At 41.5% G+C, this 19,728-nt stretch overlaps 1 protein-coding gene across 5 annotated transcripts in view; it reads right to left on the reverse strand.

Annotated features, from left to right (window-relative positions):
• Positions 1-19,728, reverse strand: part of apbb2b (amyloid beta (A4) precursor protein-binding, family B, member 2b) — a 49,084-nt gene that overhangs the window by 4,323 nt on the left and 25,033 nt on the right. For 2 of the 5 annotated variants that reach the window (XM_084369315.1, XM_084369319.1), the window contains 13 exons: positions 17,397-17,641; positions 15,824-15,955; positions 15,202-15,273; positions 14,288-14,338; positions 13,208-13,293; positions 12,817-12,877; positions 10,243-10,389; positions 9,537-9,664; positions 5,885-5,999; positions 4,404-4,491; positions 2,910-2,993; positions 2,676-2,791; positions 1,549-1,728 (listed from right to left, as the gene is read on the reverse strand). In XM_084369315.1, the coding sequence (XP_084225441.1) occupies positions 1,549-1,728; positions 2,676-2,791; positions 2,910-2,993; positions 4,404-4,491; positions 5,885-5,999; positions 9,537-9,664; positions 10,243-10,389; positions 12,817-12,877; positions 13,208-13,293; positions 14,288-14,338; positions 15,202-15,273; positions 15,824-15,955; positions 17,397-17,641 (1,505 nt within the window). The remainder of the gene's footprint in view (positions 1-1,548; positions 1,729-2,675; positions 2,792-2,909; positions 2,994-4,403; positions 4,492-5,884; positions 6,000-9,536; positions 9,665-10,242; positions 10,390-12,816; positions 12,878-13,207; positions 13,294-14,287; positions 14,339-15,201; positions 15,274-15,823; positions 15,956-17,396; positions 17,642-19,728) is intronic. The other 3 variants (XM_084369317.1, XM_084369316.1, XM_084369318.1) reach the window with 3 other exon arrangements.

Raw genomic sequence — 19,728 nt, forward strand, 5'->3', positions numbered from 1 at the left:
CATATATCCAAAGTTCTGATGTGTGATCAATAGCCCAGCCAGCAGTCGACTAATCTTGTGACTCACACACAGCAGAGAGGGCAGAGGAAGAGGAGAAATCTCCACTAATGGCAGCAGAATCACCGCAGAGGGTATTCTGGGTTGTGATTATGGACATTTAAATGATGAAAAAAAAACATTATGAAAGATATTATGGGTTTGCTGTGGTAACTAATTCAATGTACATGTGTCCTCTGTGAAAACGTTTCCTGCACAGCAGTCAACAACGTGTAATACAACCTAAAACACTTCACGTTAAACAGAAAATCTATACAAGAAGGCCTGCAAGGACGTCCTCTTTCAAAGAGAACTGATGGCGAACACACACTGTAATTTAACTTTAGCTGACTTCTCTTGATCTGAATGCATGTTTTACACCAACAGTGCTCTGACAGAGCGCCCCATTACAACCTGAACAGAACATATATGTTAGACAGTAAAACACCCATCTGTCAGGACTGAAACTAAACTACAGGCAAGGACAGGAGAGGCTCTAAATGTCGATGGCTTTCTGTAGGCTCGTGCTTGTGAGGAGGAGAGGCACTGCTGTTGGGGGTTTTTTTAATTAATTTTTTGGACACTTTGAGAACCACAAGCCGAGTGCCATCTAGTCCCATTATATTCAACAGAAGACTGACATCTCTACAGCTGGTATAATCAAAACACACAGAAACAAACTATAAGGACAAATAGCTCTACAGTTAAGAGAAAAACCGTGTGTTTTAAATTTTAAACGGTCTGTTGTTTAATTCATACACACTGACTCAACACAATAGACAAACTTTTAATTAAATGTGACCCCTTTTATAAAAATTATGTAAAAATGTATACGTAACTGTTGTTTCTTCTGACCATGAAAAACTGACATTAATATTTGTCTTCATTGATTTAACTTACATGATATTAAACTATTTTAAAGCTGTAAGTAAAAGAAACAAGAGGCAACATATTTTTAATGCTATTTTTCTTTCTTAACAGCTGTTTGCAGCATGCAGAGCAATGAGGTCATGTATGTAAGATTGATTACAGTAATGTGACGATAGTAAAACAAAGTAGCCGCCAGACTACAGAGCAGCTTCTTTCCTCAGGCTGTGAGACTCCTCAGTTCATCATCAGCACTCTGCCGTAATAATAGTTTATATTTTACCACGTATCGACCCTGTCAAGTCAGGATCTGACCTAGTGACAGACATTAAGAATAACTATAAAAACTATAGAGAAACAGTCAATCACCTTGCTGATGGTTATACTGTATGAGACAGTTTCATAACCAGTTAAAAGAACCTTGTAGCACGTTTAGGTTCTTGCTAATCCTCCTACAGTCTAGACAGCAAAGTGGTTAATTTATATAAACACCAACTCTAATTAGCATTAATTATTATGTTATAATTACACACACTCCATTTCCCACAGTCCAGCAAACAGCTTCTGAGATTTCTTTATTTCTTAACCAACATGGACAGAGTTGGCTCAGTGTAATTTAGGCGTGTTGTCGACTGTGTGACTCACCATACAAGCTGCCTGTACAGCCTCCGACACATTCCCAGCGTTGGGATCGCACCAGAAGACGTGACAGTCAAAACGATGGCCGCCAGCGTCCATGATGAAGGCAAAGGTGTGTATGTCACGCCCAACGCCCATGAAAGACAGGAAACGAACACGACACTCCACCAGCACCTCCTCTTCGTCCTGGTCGGACACAAATACAGTGAATGTGAATGAGATTAATCATGTAGAGCACATACATGAATACATACTAACTGGATGAAAAGACATCACAAAAACACAGCGCTGAAGTTATTTACAATCATCCAACACTTTTTCTGCACTTCTACCCAGTCAGACTGCAGCCTCTTAATGAACAGGTCCACTGGAGCAGATGGGCTTTAAGTGCCTTGATGTTACAGCTGAAAGTCATAATTTATTTAAATGAAAAAAAGCACATTTAATATCATCTGCATGGTCGAACGCCGTAAAGATTTAAGATGCAGCTCTAAGATGAGCTGCAATTTTTTTTTCTCATTGCTCTGGGTGGCTGCTTGCCTTCTTTATGGTTGACTGTGATGTCAATAAAGTTCATTCACTTCAGAAAACAGGTGATGTGTTTTCCACTATTTTTCTAGAGTTCTGAACACTGGTTTCACAGCCACTCCTCCTTATCTGGCAGCACATATTGTTAGCTTAAGATGATCAATGTTGCATATTTTAAATGTAGGTAAGAAAAAAAAACCAAAAACCTTTACATAACACCTCTTAAAAGAGGCTGCAGTCTGTAATTAAGTAGTAGTTGTAGTCTGACCTACAGGCCTTGTATCAGAAATCTATTTTGCACAATGTATTGAAAGGTAAAGGAAGTAGCATTAGCCATGTGGCTACAGAGGCTTCTCTACAACTTCAACTAACCTTCGGACGCTCTGCCATCGTTGTTGGCAATTACTGTACATCCTGATGCAACAGAGTGCAAGAATGTATCGAAAAATGCGGATTTCAGCTTTAAGGAAACTGTGTTGCATCAAGTCCCATTATGCCAAACCACTTTCTTCTTGGTTTGTTTCACCATATTTGATTTTTCCATACAGAAAGCAGGAAGTAACAGACTGAAGAAAAGCAGGCGAGGTCAGCTGTGTGTGTCTGACCTTGTCTTTGCTGATGGTGACAGTAGCATCTGCCACATTGAGGGCTACCGGAGTCCAGTCCTCTCTGTTGGAAGAACCGATTAAACTGTCTATAGCTCCATTCAGTATGTCCATGCCTGAAGAAGAGGATGTTAAAAACAAACAAATATAAACATTGAAATCAGAATGTTGAAGTTAGAACAACACTTTGCATCTCATTACAGTTTGAGTGTTGTATCTGTGCGTCAGACTGACCTATTGGTCTGGCCACTGGCAACATCCCAAGGTAGAACACCTGAAACTTCTGAACCAGCTCTGTCTTTGGCGTGGGGAACTCTGCTGGGGAGAAGCCAGACAAACATTTAACACTGTAGGAGAGTAAATATTGAACTACATGTAAACAACAAAAAATGCACATTTACAGAGGGTATCCAAGTGTAGCCTGCAAGTTAATATTTGGATACTACACACACTCTTGTTGGCTTTCTATCTGTAACAGCTTTTCTAGCTCTTAACAAGGCTACTGACTGACTGACTGACTGACTGATCCTAGTCTTTGAGTATGTTTTGATAGAAAGGATGGTGACTACAACATAATTCACATTTTTCTTCCACCAAGATATTCTGTATTTCTTCTTCCTAAGCATGCTTTCAAGTTCTTTCTTGGCTATTTGTTAAATACTAGATGCTTTCATGTTATAATAAGACACTGGCACAGCGGACTATAATCCCACATTCTCACTCTACAGCTCCTGTTTCTCAAGTTTCAAAAGTTGATGTCAGTTTTTTTTTTCTTTTTTCAGCAGAGGCAGAAACTGCAGCTGTTTGATTTGACAAGCTGTCAGAAGCAGGCTGGATTGTTGGCAGTGTGCCTGTCTGTTGCTGTGTCTCATGATTTAACCTACGCATGTTTTCAACAGTCTCCTAAAAGTACAAGAAAGTTGCTCTTGCTGCCATCAACATCTCCTGGCTGGTTAGTCTTCCCATTTGTCTGGCTCTTCACATCGCTCCATATCTTCTGGCACAATATTCTGGAGAACCCAACCATCAACAACTAAATCTGCAAACTGCAGACAGCCATTAAAAGGTACCCTGTGGAGTTTTCTGACCACCAGAAGAGCTATGGATGAATGTTTTCACAGGTTTTGTTTGTATTGTGCATGTGCGACCAGCGGACACACATTCCTGTTTGAGTTTCACACTGTTCTACTGATCGCCAGTTGGCAGCGATAACACAGAGTGAGGAGCAGCGGTGAGCTGAAGCCGAGCTACAAGAGGAAGCAGCCTTGTAAATATGGATGTAAACAATGCAGGACTTAAAATATTAAACAACTCAGGTTTGTAAATGTTTTATGAGGAGGGCATTGCATTCAACACATTCTGTCGGGCTTCAAGGACACACACTCAACACGTAAACTTTGTTTGTTTACAAGAGAAATCCCCAGTGCACCGTAAAGACCGAAACGTAATCACAGTGACGGATGAAGATCTTCTGAAATACACTGACTGATTTTGACCAAGAACGATTTATTAATCAAATTTCCTGAAAGCTTCTCTTCCTCAATCTTCAGAGGACATTGCAAAGACAACACGGAAAATTTCTTGAGACATCCTGCTCTTACAAATGACCAGTTTAAATGCATGCAGTGTGCCACATAAGTGATAACTGCCAAGTCCTTATTGATGTCACTTGTCGCATTCACTCTCTCTTTCTCTCTCTCAGTGAGGTACAGTATGTATGAAGCCTACCTTGTAAAGGGAGATCAAGTCCTGCCTGCATCCTGTCCTGGAGAGAGCCTCCTGCCATCGCTTTGGCATTCTTTCGCTCTGTCATTATCTGGAGGAGAGGCAGAGGCAGAGAGAGAGAAACAGGGAAAGAGGGAGAGAAGGGGAGAGAGGAGCAAAAGCGGGGAGAAGTATGAGGAAATGGCGTGTAAAAACAGAGCAGAATTGGAATACCGTGGCAGAGACACAGGGGAGGAGGGTGAAGAGACAAAGAGAAAAATGCGTGAAAGTTGAAGAGGATGAGGGAGGGAGACAAAAAGATGAAAGAGTCAACACGAAAGAGCTCAGCAAAACCTAGACCAGCTTCACCCCTGATATTGTCATACTGTCTACCTATATCACCTGGGGAGCACAGAAACGCACAAACCAGGTCACACTCCTCTTTTCCAAAACAGGGTAAAAGCTTTTCCTGCAGAGAAACACATACTGTAGGTGCAAACGCAGAACCAGACTCACAAAAACAGCCAAAATCATTCGCGCGCACACGCGCCGAGAAACACCGCACATAAATTATACATGTCCTCAATCAAAGACCTTGTCACAGCAATTCTGCATCGCAGCAACCCCTGCTGTGACAAATTCTCTGCCCTCCTTGCTTATCCTTTTTAGTGTCAAAAGTCTGCGTTCAACAGACTCGATGTTCTTTAATATAGGGACTGTAAAATGTGGGACACTTAGTACCAGCATGAAGGATGAGATGAAGGACAAACTGTTTCTTCTCCATCTGAAACACACTTTGTTCGTGTCAGTGGTCATAACAAGGCATATGTGGGTAAAAGAAAGTTATTAAAAAAAAGCTTTAAAACGCTACGTATAATGGAATTCAACACTAAATTGCGAGTCTACATAAATAAGGAAAGAATTTAAAGATCTTTTCCAGAATTGAATTAAAGCCCTGCAGCGATAAATGTTTTATTGGGAGAGGGACAAAAAGAAAAAACCCATTAATTCCAGGTGAGTTCAGTGAATAAAGCAGAGGCAATAAAAAACATGGTTTGAATTCTTTTCTTCTGTCCCTGCTGCATTCATGGCTATTCATCTGAGAGTGGACGTGCCGTGCACAGAAAGCTCTGTGATAACTATGTTTTGGGAGATGAGAAATGTGAATATTTGGAGGAGATTGAAATTCAGATGAGTTTAATCTTGTTCCTTTTTTTTCAGGAATGTAAAGCATAAAACATGTGCTTAAATTGTAATAAATATGATAAAACGATACATACACTCTTTGGGTTGGGCATTTCACTGTGTTGAGTGATTGTGTTTTTTCTCAGGTACCAAGACAACTTGTACTCGAGTACATTTCACAAATAAATCTGTTGTTTTTGCTTTGAAAGTTTCAGTTTAGATTTTCTGCAAAACGAATTCTGACAATGAGAATTTCTATTTCCATCTAAGTCTGTTTTCACAAATCCAAAACTTGGCCTGGTGTCTTTGGTTCCTCTTACCCGGGAGCAGATCTCATGCAGGCTGGTGGCGATGGCTTTGGCTGGCGTGTCACAGCGGAACACATGACATTTCAGGATCCTGGTGTTTTTATCCCGCGCCACATATGCAAAGTCCCTGGGAGAGAGAAAAACAAATGGTCAGCGAAGACACACAAATGGAGGAAAACACTGGGGTGATGAAGATGAGAGGAGGGTTTGATGGACTAGTTGCGGGTGCGACTTTGAGACAGGTAAATAATGACGTAGTGACGTGTCTGTGTGTGCGTTGAGAGACTTGAGAGCTCTTGGAGACAGATGAGAGATGAGCTGACCTTTATCAGTCTGATGAATACAGGACACACACACATATACACACACATGCAGGTCGATGGACCCCAGAGATCAATAGAGCAGCGTGATGCAAGAGGGAGTTGAATGAGTGACAGCAGGGGAGAACTTTCCCCCCAAGGCCCACCGGAGCCAAAAACAATTTAAGTCATCTGAAGAGAAGAGACGAAAAGAAGAAAGAATAGAGACGGAGGGAGAGAGGGAGGGAGGGATGGAGGGATGAAGACGTAGAATAAGAAGAAAAATAGCTTCACACGCTGACTTACGTCACTGAGAAATGAACATAAAACCAATCTAAATCACTTCCTTCAAGCTGTGTGCTTCAATATCCAAAGCAATAGGAAACGCAGGCTCGAGGGTTAACAAGATTTCTGAGCCCGGCCCCAGGAGGGGAAATTCTCAACAGAAGATTCCTATTTGTGTGTGTGTGCATACTTAAAAAAATGCTTGTAGACAGAGAAGGACAGAGGAGGTCACCTTCGCCTCCTACATCTGTGAGCGTGTGCACACACAATGCCCCAGTACATCAAAAAGCCACTTTGAACAAGAGAAAAATGAAGCGCAGAGGAAATTAAACAATAAAGACTGACAGAGATGATGGAGAGATACTGTAGTGGGGGGGTGGAGGGATTAAAGGAAGGAATGTGTTTACCTCTCTCTGTGTCCAAGGAAGCAAGGGAGGAAAGGAAGACAGTTAGTGGAAGAATAGAGAAAAAACCCATTGTATCAACCCCCTGCTGCGGGACAAGGGGCAAGGAGGTGTTCCATACTCTTACATCTTCTTTGCTCCATAGATTAGTGTGCATACGTGTGTGAGGTCAAAGCAGCAATGCAGGTAATTATGAATACTTAACCTTGATGTACTACTGTATATGAAAAATGTACAGAAACTGGATAAGGTATGAAGGGAAAGGCAGGAGGCAGGAGGACAGAGAGATGTTTTGGATGGGCGCAATTAGTTTTAATTGGCCGCTGATGGTTTGTGTTTCCTAAAAAGGATCTGGCGAGGAGTTTCTAAAAGCCACATTAAAAGGAAGTTACAGCGAGGGACAGTCAGAAGAGTAAAGAATATAATGATAGAAAGGTGAAATACTGGGAGAGGAAATTGGAAGTGAACTGCAACAATGTTGATGATAAAGATAAAAGGAGAGAGAGAATAAAACACCCCGATGGGAAGGGAAGATAAAAGTCAAAAGGAAAGGGAGGGAGAAAGACGGGAAAAGAGGGGTGATATCTCATTTCGAAAATAATCTTATCATCATGCCGACGCCCCTGAAAATGTCAAGGTTGCTGTGGGAATCTGTAATCTCTATGGTGATAATGAGGTTCGTGGCACATGGGGGGGGGTTACGCTCCTATAAACTGACAACCACTCCAGTCTATCGCAAGAGTAGAAGAGTGTGTGTGTGTGTGTGTGTGTGTGTGTGTGTGTGTGTGTGTGTGTGTGTGTGTGCGCGTGTGTGTGTGTGACAGATGAGAGGGAGAATCCCTGCTCCAACCTGGCTTCAAACACCCATCCTATATACCAATCTTTAAACCCGTTGGATTGGTTTAAATAATAATAAGTAAAAACAAGATGTGAAGCATGTGCAGAAAATGCAGCCACTCTTTGCATTCCAACATACATGTACTGTGAATTTAAAATATAAAATGTGGAGTGAATATGGATGCACATTTCCCACTATGAAGAAAAATGTTTAGTCCTCCTTCCAAACACCAGATTCAGATTCATGAAATCTTTACCGTGTATTCAGTTCTTAGTTACTTTCATTTAACCGCCACACACACGCTGCCACGTTCGATTATTACACTCCACCTGAGTTCCTCTGTACCATGCTGTACCATGCAAACCTCAAACTGGCTGTAAAAAAAAAAAGACAACCCACAAACTACCTGCTCAGCAACCTCTCCCTACAGACTGAGGCCTCATCTTTCATGTCTCATAGCTCATTTTTCTTTTCCTGCTACTTTACAATAAAACAAACCAGCAAATGATGGTTCCAAAAGTAAGATAACATGTATAAACATATACTCACAGTGGTTAGTTTTCCTGTTTTGGCGGGTAATCCTGTGAGCTACACCATCTATTCCTGGTGATGCTGCAGGCGTGTGCACACACTCCTCAACCTGTCCGCTCCACACCCAGCGAGCACTAACCATACCTCCCCCTCTGGCAGCTTCATCCCCCTCTCTCCCTCTCTCTCCTGCCAAAACCCCATCTCCTCCTCTTCCCCCTCCTCCTCCTCCTGCTCTAACCATCTCTCCTCTTCCTCCTCCTCCTCCCTCTGCTGCAGCCGAGGTATTCCCACTGCTCCGACTCTCCCGCTATATGAGGATGTGGATGGTGGAAATAAAGCCTAAATACTCAAAGACCACACGTTCGATTCATCTGATAATGGGATTTTATGTTTTAAATATACTGTAACGTACACTGCTGCCTGTGTGTGTGAATGTGTGTGTCTGAGAATGAGAGCAGAGAGATCCCTGAGGCAACAGAATTCAGCAGTTCTGCATACGCCAAGAGCTTTTAGCCTTGCCTCTTTTCCTGAGTGCACTCATGCTTGTATGTGTATGTGTGTGTGTGTGTGTGTGTGCATACATGTGCCAGCTCGAATTATACAGAAGCTACAGACTTCTCCAGTCCACATCACCCGGCTGTGCCTGATAACCTACATTCTGTTTCTTCTTGCACATTCAGCAGCAGTGCAAGGCGCCCCTCACTGGTCACCCAGCAGCATTACAGCACCGTGTTAAACGATTAAAGTTTCATTTTAAGCCTTGTGTAGGCAGCAGACGGTTGTGAAGCACATCTGCATTTATTTATGACTTTAGAAATATCAAACCTGGGAGCCTACCGCTGTGGTGTGAGTTTGCCTTTTTTCATGAAACCGGCTGTGCTGACATCAGCGGAGGTGAAAGTGGGGGACGGATGAGTCAGGTGGGGATTTGTGGTGAAAGAGAAGAGAGGCCTCTCATCCTCAACTTCGTGCTGATGAATTAATCTTTCATTAGCATCCCTTCATCATCAATCATTAACTCCTCTATTCTGTCTGTCACCACCACCGCCCGTCTGCTGCCCTCAATTGTTACCCTGACCTTTTCCTGAGAGTGCGTGTGATGCATCATTGACTTCATTCACACCGGTGACATATCAATCAATTAAAGTGTTCAAAAACTTAAACCAAAACAACAAAAGCCGCAATGAAACACTTTACACTACAGAAATGTTAAAGATGTTTTAGACAACCACAGTCACGAAGACAAGCAAAAGGGAATTAATAATTTTTTAAAGAAAAAAAAAAAAGCGTCTGTCACGATGACTCACCTGCCATTGTCCCGGCCAACGCCCCAGACCCGGATACTTGCGATTGGCTGAGAGTGAAGCACACTGCGGTCCATGGGGTCGACTAGGTTCAACATATTATTCTCCAGCAGCAGGTACATGTCCTTCCCCTGAACAAACACACACACACACACACACACACACAAATTCTTCAGATCTCATCACAGAAACATGCAATCCTGATTTCCTGAAGCTCAAGACGCCGCAAAAAAAGGAGTGCTTTAAAGGTCAAGTGCTTTCTTTTTTTTATTTGCCAATAAAGTGTATTTTCCTGTGTGTGCACAAGTGTGTGTATATGTGTGTGTGTCTTAAATAAATTATCAAACCTTAAAAGAGGGGGTGGGAGATGAAAGGTTATTGAAAAAGGGATGAAGCTCTCTCTCTCCCTCTGTTCTGTCGCTTCACATTAAACACAACCGCCGCAGAGAGAGGGAAAGACTTTCTAATGTTGCTCCACTTTCCCCTCTCCATTTTCCCCTCCCTCCATCTTTTGACACACATTTCAGGAGACTATTAGTGCCAGCTAACTTCTGTTGCTCTTCTTCTTTGCTCCACCCTTATCTTGTAATACGTCTTCTGGCTTTCTGTGAGTTAATTGTCAATTTCCACAACTACATAGCCTTTATTTTACACCTGAGACAGAACTTGTTAACGTACATACACTGTACGATTACACTTTCTTCCTCACCTCTCCCCAGATGCCGACGGTGTCTCTGATGTCATTCTTGCAGTAGGACAGCTGTCGGATGCAGTTGTTTACAGCGACACTGCTCTTTCCGGGAGCCAGGTCCTCCTCAGCCATCTCTACCCATCCTAAAGAGCGCACTGCAAAACACTAGAAGACACATAGATAATATTGTTAAAACCAGTTCTTGCATACAAATGACGACTTCTTGCACACAGATCAGGAGGTTTTCATTCGAGGCGTTCATAACAACATTTTTTTGGGGCATTTTTAAAATGATAGTCTTTGTTTTGAAGTGGAGGGATTCTGCCAGTAAAGCCAAACAATTTGACCTCTGCAATGACGAAAACATAGATAAACAGACGAGCAGAAAAAAGCATACTGGTAGATAAAAAGAGAGCAAGAGAGGAGAGAGTGCCCTCATCAAGTATTCATTTGATTTCCAGTCCATTCAGAAAGTACTCTGCAGACCACAGAGACTAGCGATGAAAGAGGTCAGAGAGGGACAGAGATAAACAGAGGTGACAGACAGTGAATAAAGTGAGTCACTAACACAGTAACCAGTGACATCCTAGTCTGTTCTAGATCAAATATTCATATCAAACATGCAAGTATTTATGTTGTGTCAAAGGTAGTAGGACAAAGGGCGGTTTCAAGGACTTCACAAGTATTTTTCAAATATTTCACAGCAGGACAGTTGGTAACATGATGTTAATCCTGCTGACTTGAAGCTGAGTGAGGTTGATGAGTGTCTGGCTCTCACACACATGGACAATACACAATGGAATACACACACACATGTGCAGACATGACTACACACACTAACTCCCGCAGTGAATCTCTGCGTGTTGCTACGAGTGGTGATAGTTCTGTAACAGATCCAGACCAGCAGGTGGTAGCAGCTATATGACACAAACACTCAACCAACAGCTCAAAAGTGTCTTTATGAGGACTGCTCAGTTTTCAAGTTCAAATTTCAAGTTGGGTTGCTTTGTAAATCATAAATAAAACGGGATGTGAAAGTTTGCCAATCCTTTGTGACATATACTCAACTGAAAACAGTACAAAGTCCATATATTTAATGTTTCACTGATTTTTGTAAATATAACTCCTTCTGAATTTGATGCCAGCAACTAGTTTCAAACAAGTTGGGACAGGGGCAACAAAAGACTGGGAAAGTTGTGGGATGTTAAAAGTTTGCTGGAAGATTCCACAGGGAAACAGGTTCAATGGTTTGAGAGGAGCATCCTCGAAAGGCTCAGTCGTTCACAAGTGGGGATGGGGCGAGGTTCACAACTTTGTGAAACACATGATTGTATAAAGGATGGGCTCAGGGACACTTTGTAAAACTGTTTGACTGTTGATTGCATTCTGGTTTTATTTAAATCACAGTTTCACAGTGACACAACTCCTTCGAATCAGGGTTTTAGTAATAGATTGCAAGGTTTGTTTGGTTGAATAGCCGCTGAGTGTATTGCAGTTATCTACCAAGTTTTCTGCACTCTGATAGAGAGAAATTGTTGTTGAGTGAGGCCTAGTTTGCATTTCACTCCCTTAAGAAGTGGTAAGGGGCTGATCCAATCTTGATACTGCTGTGAGCTATTTACTGTGAGTGTATGTGTGTGTGTGTGTGTGTGTGTGTGTGTGTGTGTGTGTGTGTGTGTGTGTGTGTGTGTCAGTGTGTGCTACCGGACCAGATGCCCTGACTGTATGTCTGTGTTTGTGTCTGGTATTCATCACAGTGTCACTGTTGCTAAGGATTGTGAATTTCTGCCAGACAAACACACAGAGAGAAACAGACATTTGGCAGCAAAATCAGCACCACGTCATCAAACTGAGCGTTGGCTTTCAACTCTGATCTGCAATGCTTTAGATCTACTCAGCCATCACACACCTTGGTATGTAATTTAGCCCTCCTGTACTGCGCTGCAGTTTGTGACAAAATGACTCTGTACCAGATCAGATACACAATTAATCTAGTCTTCTGTTTAATTCTGTTGCATCTAAATTAATTTATACCTCGCACTAACATTTGCAGGTGACAGTATCACAGAAAATGGGCATGGCATATGTGTTATTGAGCCCTCATTAGAAACTTTAAATGTCTCATTTGAATCTTAGCTTTGAATGTTAAAGAGGCCTTGATAATAAATGCAGCGGTGTGCAGCACTGTACTGTACTACTTGTTCTCGCCACTTGACGGCAGTATTGTTTAGATATTGCTCCACTCAGATGTGATCCAAAGACAGCCACTGTGGTCAACATAAACGCCACCAGTACACAAACAGGTTTTGGACATCAACAGACTAAAACATACACACAGCATCAAGGCAGGAAGCCACATGCGCTGGGAAAGTTGACTATATTCTCCAGTGTTTAGAAGTAGGATTACATAACACATGGAAAGAAGTCTGGATTGAGTAAAATTCAGCAAACTAGTAGCCACAAATAAATATATTTATAGTTTTTTACATTTTACATGCAGAACAAACAGCTTGGCCAGATAAGGAACAAATGGATTTGTGACTTCATCTGCAGGCTTTTAACTGAAGTCAAGTTTAGGAAAAGGCTCCTTACCTTCGCCTCTGGGTCATTGTTGACACTGCTGGACTCCTCTTCTTCCACTGCTGGACGGTTCCTGGAAAAAAACAGAAGAAAAAGTTCATTAAAAAAGGCAGGATGTAGTTATGTGATTATCAGTGTGCCATCATTACCACTGCGATCATTAGCTGCTATACAAACAAGGTTCCTGTGCTGCATGTGAAGGCTACAGGCAGTCATTACACGAACAGAGAACATGGAGGCATTTCCTGAGTAGAAGTACTAACTTCCTGCTTCATCTGACCTCATTTAACGCTAACACTGATTAAACACAAGATAAGAGAAACTAAGGACTAGGAACCAGTGGAGAACGGTTCGTGAACATGAGCAGTTTGATTTTTTGCTTGTTTATGTGCAGGTATTTCACCTTAGCTTGAGCGATGCGTAGCGAAGCGTGGCTCCCTCGAACTCCTTCAGACTCGGGTCAGGGTTCACCGTAGCAGCCTGCAGGTCCTGTTGCACACGGGTGACATCATCAGAGTTTGCAAAATGAGATCAAAATAAACCCCTGTTTGTCCAAAGGGCAACTGACATTAAAGCCCCTTTCACACATGTAACCCGTTATGTTGTGTGGTAAAATTGTTTGGGTTTGGCAGAGATCACTGACACACACAGGTCTCTTATTAAAGAAATACTGTGATCCCAGAGGATGTTACAATTCCAGACGGATAAAAGCCTTGTCAGCATTTTATTTTTAGGTACTTTATAGTTGCCAGGCAATGCAGTTGAAAGAGATTCAGATTATTTTGATAACCTTTTATTAATGCAAGAGGATATCAGATTCACATAGCTTCAAAATAGCTTGTGAATGTGGTTCTGTTTGGCATCAATGTTGAACAGATGTTTGAACTTCCGACTATTACATACAACTCCATAGCCTCACTGTGACTGAATTGCTTACTCTATGTTAGACCAACATAAAGTTCATTCACGGGTTACAGGGTATGTGGGAGAAGGGCTGATAACACACAAACCTGGCAGAAACCAAACGTAAATATTTTGAGCCAACACAGTTTATACCAGCATGCATCCAAGTGTGGGCAGAAAGGCCTTGCTGGATGGACAAATGGGGTCGATGCGTTATGTGTAATGGGGCATGCTGCATCAAGGAGAGAGAGTTAACATGTAGTATGTACACACAATTGTGTACAAACACATTCAGATCGGAGCCAGCAGGAAGGAAGGACAACAATATTTTAGCCACATGAGTAAAAGAAAGAAACATCCTGTTGAGTGTGTTGCTGCAGCAGAATAACAGATGTTTTGTATATCAGGCATGACAAAATGTCGTGGTTGTTGCAGTTACACTTATGTTGAAGCATCAGCCACACATGCTTTTGCCCAGGCAGTGAATTTCTAGCACATAATGCATCAACGCATACACTCAAAAAGTGGGTGAGGAGAGACCGAGAACATGACTCATTGGCAGTGAGCGCATTATACTTGCCTTCCACACTTCACTATCAATCTTTCCGCCAAAATCACTCCACACCTGCTTCTACATACAGCGTTAAAACACACACGTACACACACAGTGGATGGGCAAAGGTTGGGGGGAAGAAAAGACAGAACAAGGCTGTTAGCTAACTAGCTCACTCCACACTGAGTGCCTGTTGCAATAGGGAGCAACCCAGCAAAAACATTTCTTAAATGTAAAGTTGTCAATCAAGTCTTTCTAATGTTTCTTGCTCCTATTGAACATTCACCTCCCTACTGAGAATCTAATGATTCTTGATTAGTAATACATGAGCAAAACGGACATAGAAATCAGTCAATGCTTATTTGAACAGTGACATTTTATCTGTTGTTCTCCATCTTTACTATCTGAAAAGCATCTGAGGTTCAGTTTTAATTACGACAACAAAATTCCAATCCCATTATTTGCCAAGTCACAGAAAATATGATAAAAATATATTCTATTAAAACCATGTAAAGAATGAACATGTAAGTGGACTTGGTGTGAGGTTATAAACATATTACAGCCATATTGCTCTTTTGCCTCAGTGTTTGTTTTGTTGGACTTAATATTATTACACAAAAAACTATCTTACAAACAAACTGTACTGGATTCCTGAGTGCTTAGGGAACCACTTTAATGTCAAAGTCTTAGTTTGACGAGGCCAAACCAAGTGAAAACATGTCACTGTCCAAATACTTACCGACTGCACCGAATGCGAAACAAGTAGACATTCGTATACAGTACATACAGATGCTGTAGGTACCAGTTCTTCCCACACACATAGATTAATACACATAAAAAAAGACATCAAGCTCAACTTGAGGCTTTTGAGCCAAAAGAGAAGAAGAACAGTGGTGGGTCAAAAGGGAGCAGAGCATGAGAACAGTTTTGAAGCACCCTACCTTGTCTTCATCTTCATGATGCAGAGAGCGACACTCTTGATCAGGCATCCCCTGTAGAGATGTGGAACGAGGCTAACAAGAGAAAGAGAAGAAGACAGAGAGATAAAACATTTAAAAATTATTAAAACCTGTGTAGTGAGAATTCGGAGGACATGTTACTCCACCATGTTTGTCTGCCATTTCAGCTTCTGTGTCAGTGGCTAATACTCAAGTAGTCTGCAGGTCAGTCGCTCCAGATAGATGTGCCAGATTGAGAATCTGGCACATCTATCTGTCAACATCAGTCCATTCTCGCTAGATCAATATTTTATCTACACCACGCTCCTCTCTATCAATCTCCTTCCCTCTCTCCATTTCCCTCCATCATTCTGCATGATTGACTGATTGACTGACTCAGAGCTCTGGCAGTACTGTATTCTGCTTCCAGACTGGAGTATTGACAGTCTTTTCTCTGGCTCAGACTCTTCACCTGGCTGTCCTGCAGCATATTTCCTCCACTAATCTTAAACAGATATACAGTACAATCAGACCAATACACTGTCTTGTTTAAAAATCACAAAATGGAGGCTATAAATGATTTTTACAGGACAATGAAACAAAGAATGTTTTGTTGCTAACTTACAAAGTAGCAGCTGTTGACAAATCCACATGTGGTGAGGGTGGGCTCGAGAGTGGTGAGAGGCTCCACTGAGCTGTCAGAGGTGGTGCTGCCTGAACGAGTTGACGCCCTGTAGAAGATCTCTGCCTGGCCCGACTACACACACACACACACACACACACACACACACACACACACACACCACGCGTGCACACACGCACACACGCACACACAAGAGCATAGTTATGAAATCAGCGTTATTTAATACATGTTCATTGGTGCATACTTTTATCGACTCTTCACAGACATTAGTGGATATTCAGGGATTCAAAAAAACAGCTAAGTCACCTTGTTGACGCTGATACTGAGCTTTTGCGTAGACAGTATTATTATGTCTTCTGAATGAGTAACACATTCCCCCATGTTACTCATTCAGAAGATAATTTCCGTACCTGGGTGTGAACATTCAATGTTAAGTTGCTTCATTAATTGTTAATAACTGTATCACAAGATATTATTGATAACACCAGTTCTGATTAAAATGCTCAAGATTTTTTACAGAATACAAGAATAGCATTAAGCTTCTCAGATCATTGAGAAGATAACACTCAGAAGAAGAAAACTGCACTCTAAATGCATTTCCAACATACATGCTGCAGCTCCTACATGTGTGTTTGTACATACAGATGGTGGCAGGAAAAAATACTGCCCTTCAACTGTTGTGTTTATTCTTTTCACGTATTCGACATATTCTACAGATAGAGATATTGAAACTGTAGTCAGTGGCTGGTATGATGTCAATATGACTGTCCACAAGCACAGGACGCAGATAAAATAAAAGGTGAGACTAAATCTCCAGATGATGTGCCGCTGCAGCCCCAAAATTAAAAGCAAGATATTCTGCCACGCAGATTTCAGCTGTTGGACAAATTAATAGAAAAAAAGAGTAATGCAATAATCAAATTTAACATAAACTAAACATTATAACCCTCATGAAGATTGGATTTATTGCAGGACTGCTGTATTAGACTGCATCAGTTTTCTAACAGTACAATACTCACACATGTTATAGTCACTGACGTTTTCATTTTCTGTTTGGAATTTTGTTTATTTGTCACAACCTCAGACCAAGACACAGATTAATGATTACCAGCATGACATTTTCAACTGCAATAATTTAGAGTTATAACCACAATCTAGAAAATAAAGGGGATTGTAATTTTAATTTTTCCACTAAGACTGTCTCATTACTGCAAAGCAGTTATTAGTTTTTTTTATATTTGACTATTGTACAGCATATGCTTGTGTTTTATTCCAAGTGTCTTCATTATTTTTGTGCTAGAGTTTAAATCAGTGATCTCATTATTTCTCCCATTCATTCCTCATAATCTCTCCACATTGAGGGCGGATTCTCTTCAGGCTGAACTCCAGCCACAATCTGAGCTTGACCGCTGCCAGAAAGACTAACAAACTGTTTACCATCGCTTTAACTGCCCTCAGTGATCACAGTTACACAGAACAATTTCAACGGACAGTTAAAACAACGGTAAAAGACCTCAAATGTGTGTGTGTTTCAGTTTGCTGTTCTGTCACTCACCTCATGGTCAGGAGTGGGTGAGGGACTGAGTGAGCCCAGGGAGTGTTTTCGTGGTGTGGAGGCTGTGTGGTCGCCTAGGGCCTGGGTTTCTGTCTGTCCAGGAGGTGCTGGGCGGGTGGCAGGCCTCTCCCACTGGGTGGTGCCGGTAGGAATATGCCAGTAGTAGATACCGGCCATGTCTGTGATCTTCTTCCATCCTGGAGGCAGGTCAGGGTCTGTCTGGAATGACTGCTCACTCCAGATATCTGATGGACAAACACACACACATTTGGATGGTTTATTAATATCAAGAGAAATAAAAGCACAATTCAGACTTTTTATACACTTTACTTACAAATGCATGAACAACACACCTCTGTGACTGCACACAAATATCGAAGATTGACTTTTCATCTATTTGATCAAACTGGCCTCCGTTACTGGAAGGTAATCATCCCACACTCATATACTGAACGATATGAACAGCTGTCTGGGATTACCAGCATGTGCTGCAGCTGTTGTTTAGCAGCCGTGTCTTTCCACATAAGACAACTGAGTGAAACTTGTTAAGAGCTGCTGTCGCACTTGTACCACACACCCACACACATACCTTAAACATTTTTTAGCTATAACCTTTCACACAGGCAAATAACAACTCTCGAATATATACACAAGCACAAGCATTCCTCTCACAAGTAGAACAAATATGGGCTTACTCAACATGACCCAAATGAGGACATGTTATTATTCTCTGGCTGTAGTAATTGTATTAGCTTCTTCTCTGAAGTAAGTATCATACAAATCTGCTCCGTCATTTCCATGGGGGTATGGTCCTTTATGGGTTATTTCATTTGTTGTTTTTAAATCAGCTCATAAATCAGAAGTTATGTCCTAAATTCAAAGCTTATAGTCGAGAAATGGGTGGATCACCAGCTGTCTGTAATGATGCCACATGCCAAATTGTCTCACATATTAATGGTGCACTTGTTGTCAGCACACATACTTTACTGTAGATCATGTCAAAGAAGGACAAAAAGACTTCTCTGGAGGATCAATAATAAAATAATAAAATAATAAATTATTTCAGGAGGCAACGAAAGCGGAGCCAGACTAAAGGGACCCCATCATTTGTTTCTTTTTCAAGATCAATAGGTACCAAGTCTGCAGTGGTACACGCTGCTTCCAAATAAGTCAGCCTCCCCTCTGAATTTAACTCTTACCCGCCTACTTATAGCTTCCGTACATTACAAAGTTAATTACAAGTTGCCAGTGATGGTAATGAAAGCGTTAGTGTTGCAAACTCAAATTAAACTGTCTGACTCACTTTAACAAAGTTTTAATGTGCTTATAATTTATGTAAGTTGAAAAATATAAATGTGGGAACAACAGAATTAACTTTATGCACAAAAAATCCTTAAATGAAATGAACTAAATGAAATGGAAGGACAAGCAGAAATTATCTTTAAACTAAATGAATAAACTCCTGCACAAACAATTGTGTTCATGTTCTGGCAATTAAAACTCTAGAGGTGGATTAAGAGGTACTGGCTCAGTCTGTATGGATTTATGTACAATTTGAACTTCCCTTACAGAAGACAGCAACAGTATATAGAGCAGATGGCTGTCAGCTTAATTTATTGGGTAGTGATATGTGTAGAGGAAATACAGCAGTTACCTTGAACACACACACACACACACACACACACACGCACACACACACACACGTGAAATCAGAGTACTAATATCACTGCCTCTTCTCTCACTTTTGTACTTAATGTCATCTCTTCTGAAGGTTGCAGTTTCCTTACAGTCGAGCCAGCTGAAATACACGCACACACACTAACACACACGCACGCAGAACTATTGATGGCATGTGTGTGCGAAGTTGATGTAGTGGCAGAAGTAGTAAAGATGATCCGTAACTGCATTAGGTGGTGTAGCAACTCATAAAGGTGATATAAGCTCTGAGGGACTGGTCAGCTGGTGTGTTTGTGTGTAGTTGTGTTTGTGTCTGTGTGTGTCTGTGTGTGTCTGTGTGTGTTTGTGTCTGTGTCTGTGTCTGTGTGTGTGTGTGATTGCACAAAGAGTCCTCAAACTGCTGACCACGCTGATGAAACACAGCCCATGGGCCTGTCGCCACGACAGCAGGCCATATGTCATCATGACAACTGGGTCGGTCCAGATTGAGATGGAAGTCAGACACGCGCACACACACACATGCAGAAGGAAATGATTTTATTAGACTAAGTTTTATTAATGGACCAAACATCACTGACAAAACTTAACAAAATGCACACATACATTCTAGGCTTTCAAGCAGACATCCCTTTGGGCTTAAGATTGTGCTTTAGAG

The sequence above is a fragment of the Pagrus pagrus genome (assembly GCF_965226575.1).
Source record: "Pagrus pagrus genome assembly, chromosome: 2".
Taxonomy (NCBI): Eukaryota; Metazoa; Chordata; class Actinopteri; order Spariformes; family Sparidae; genus Pagrus; species Pagrus pagrus.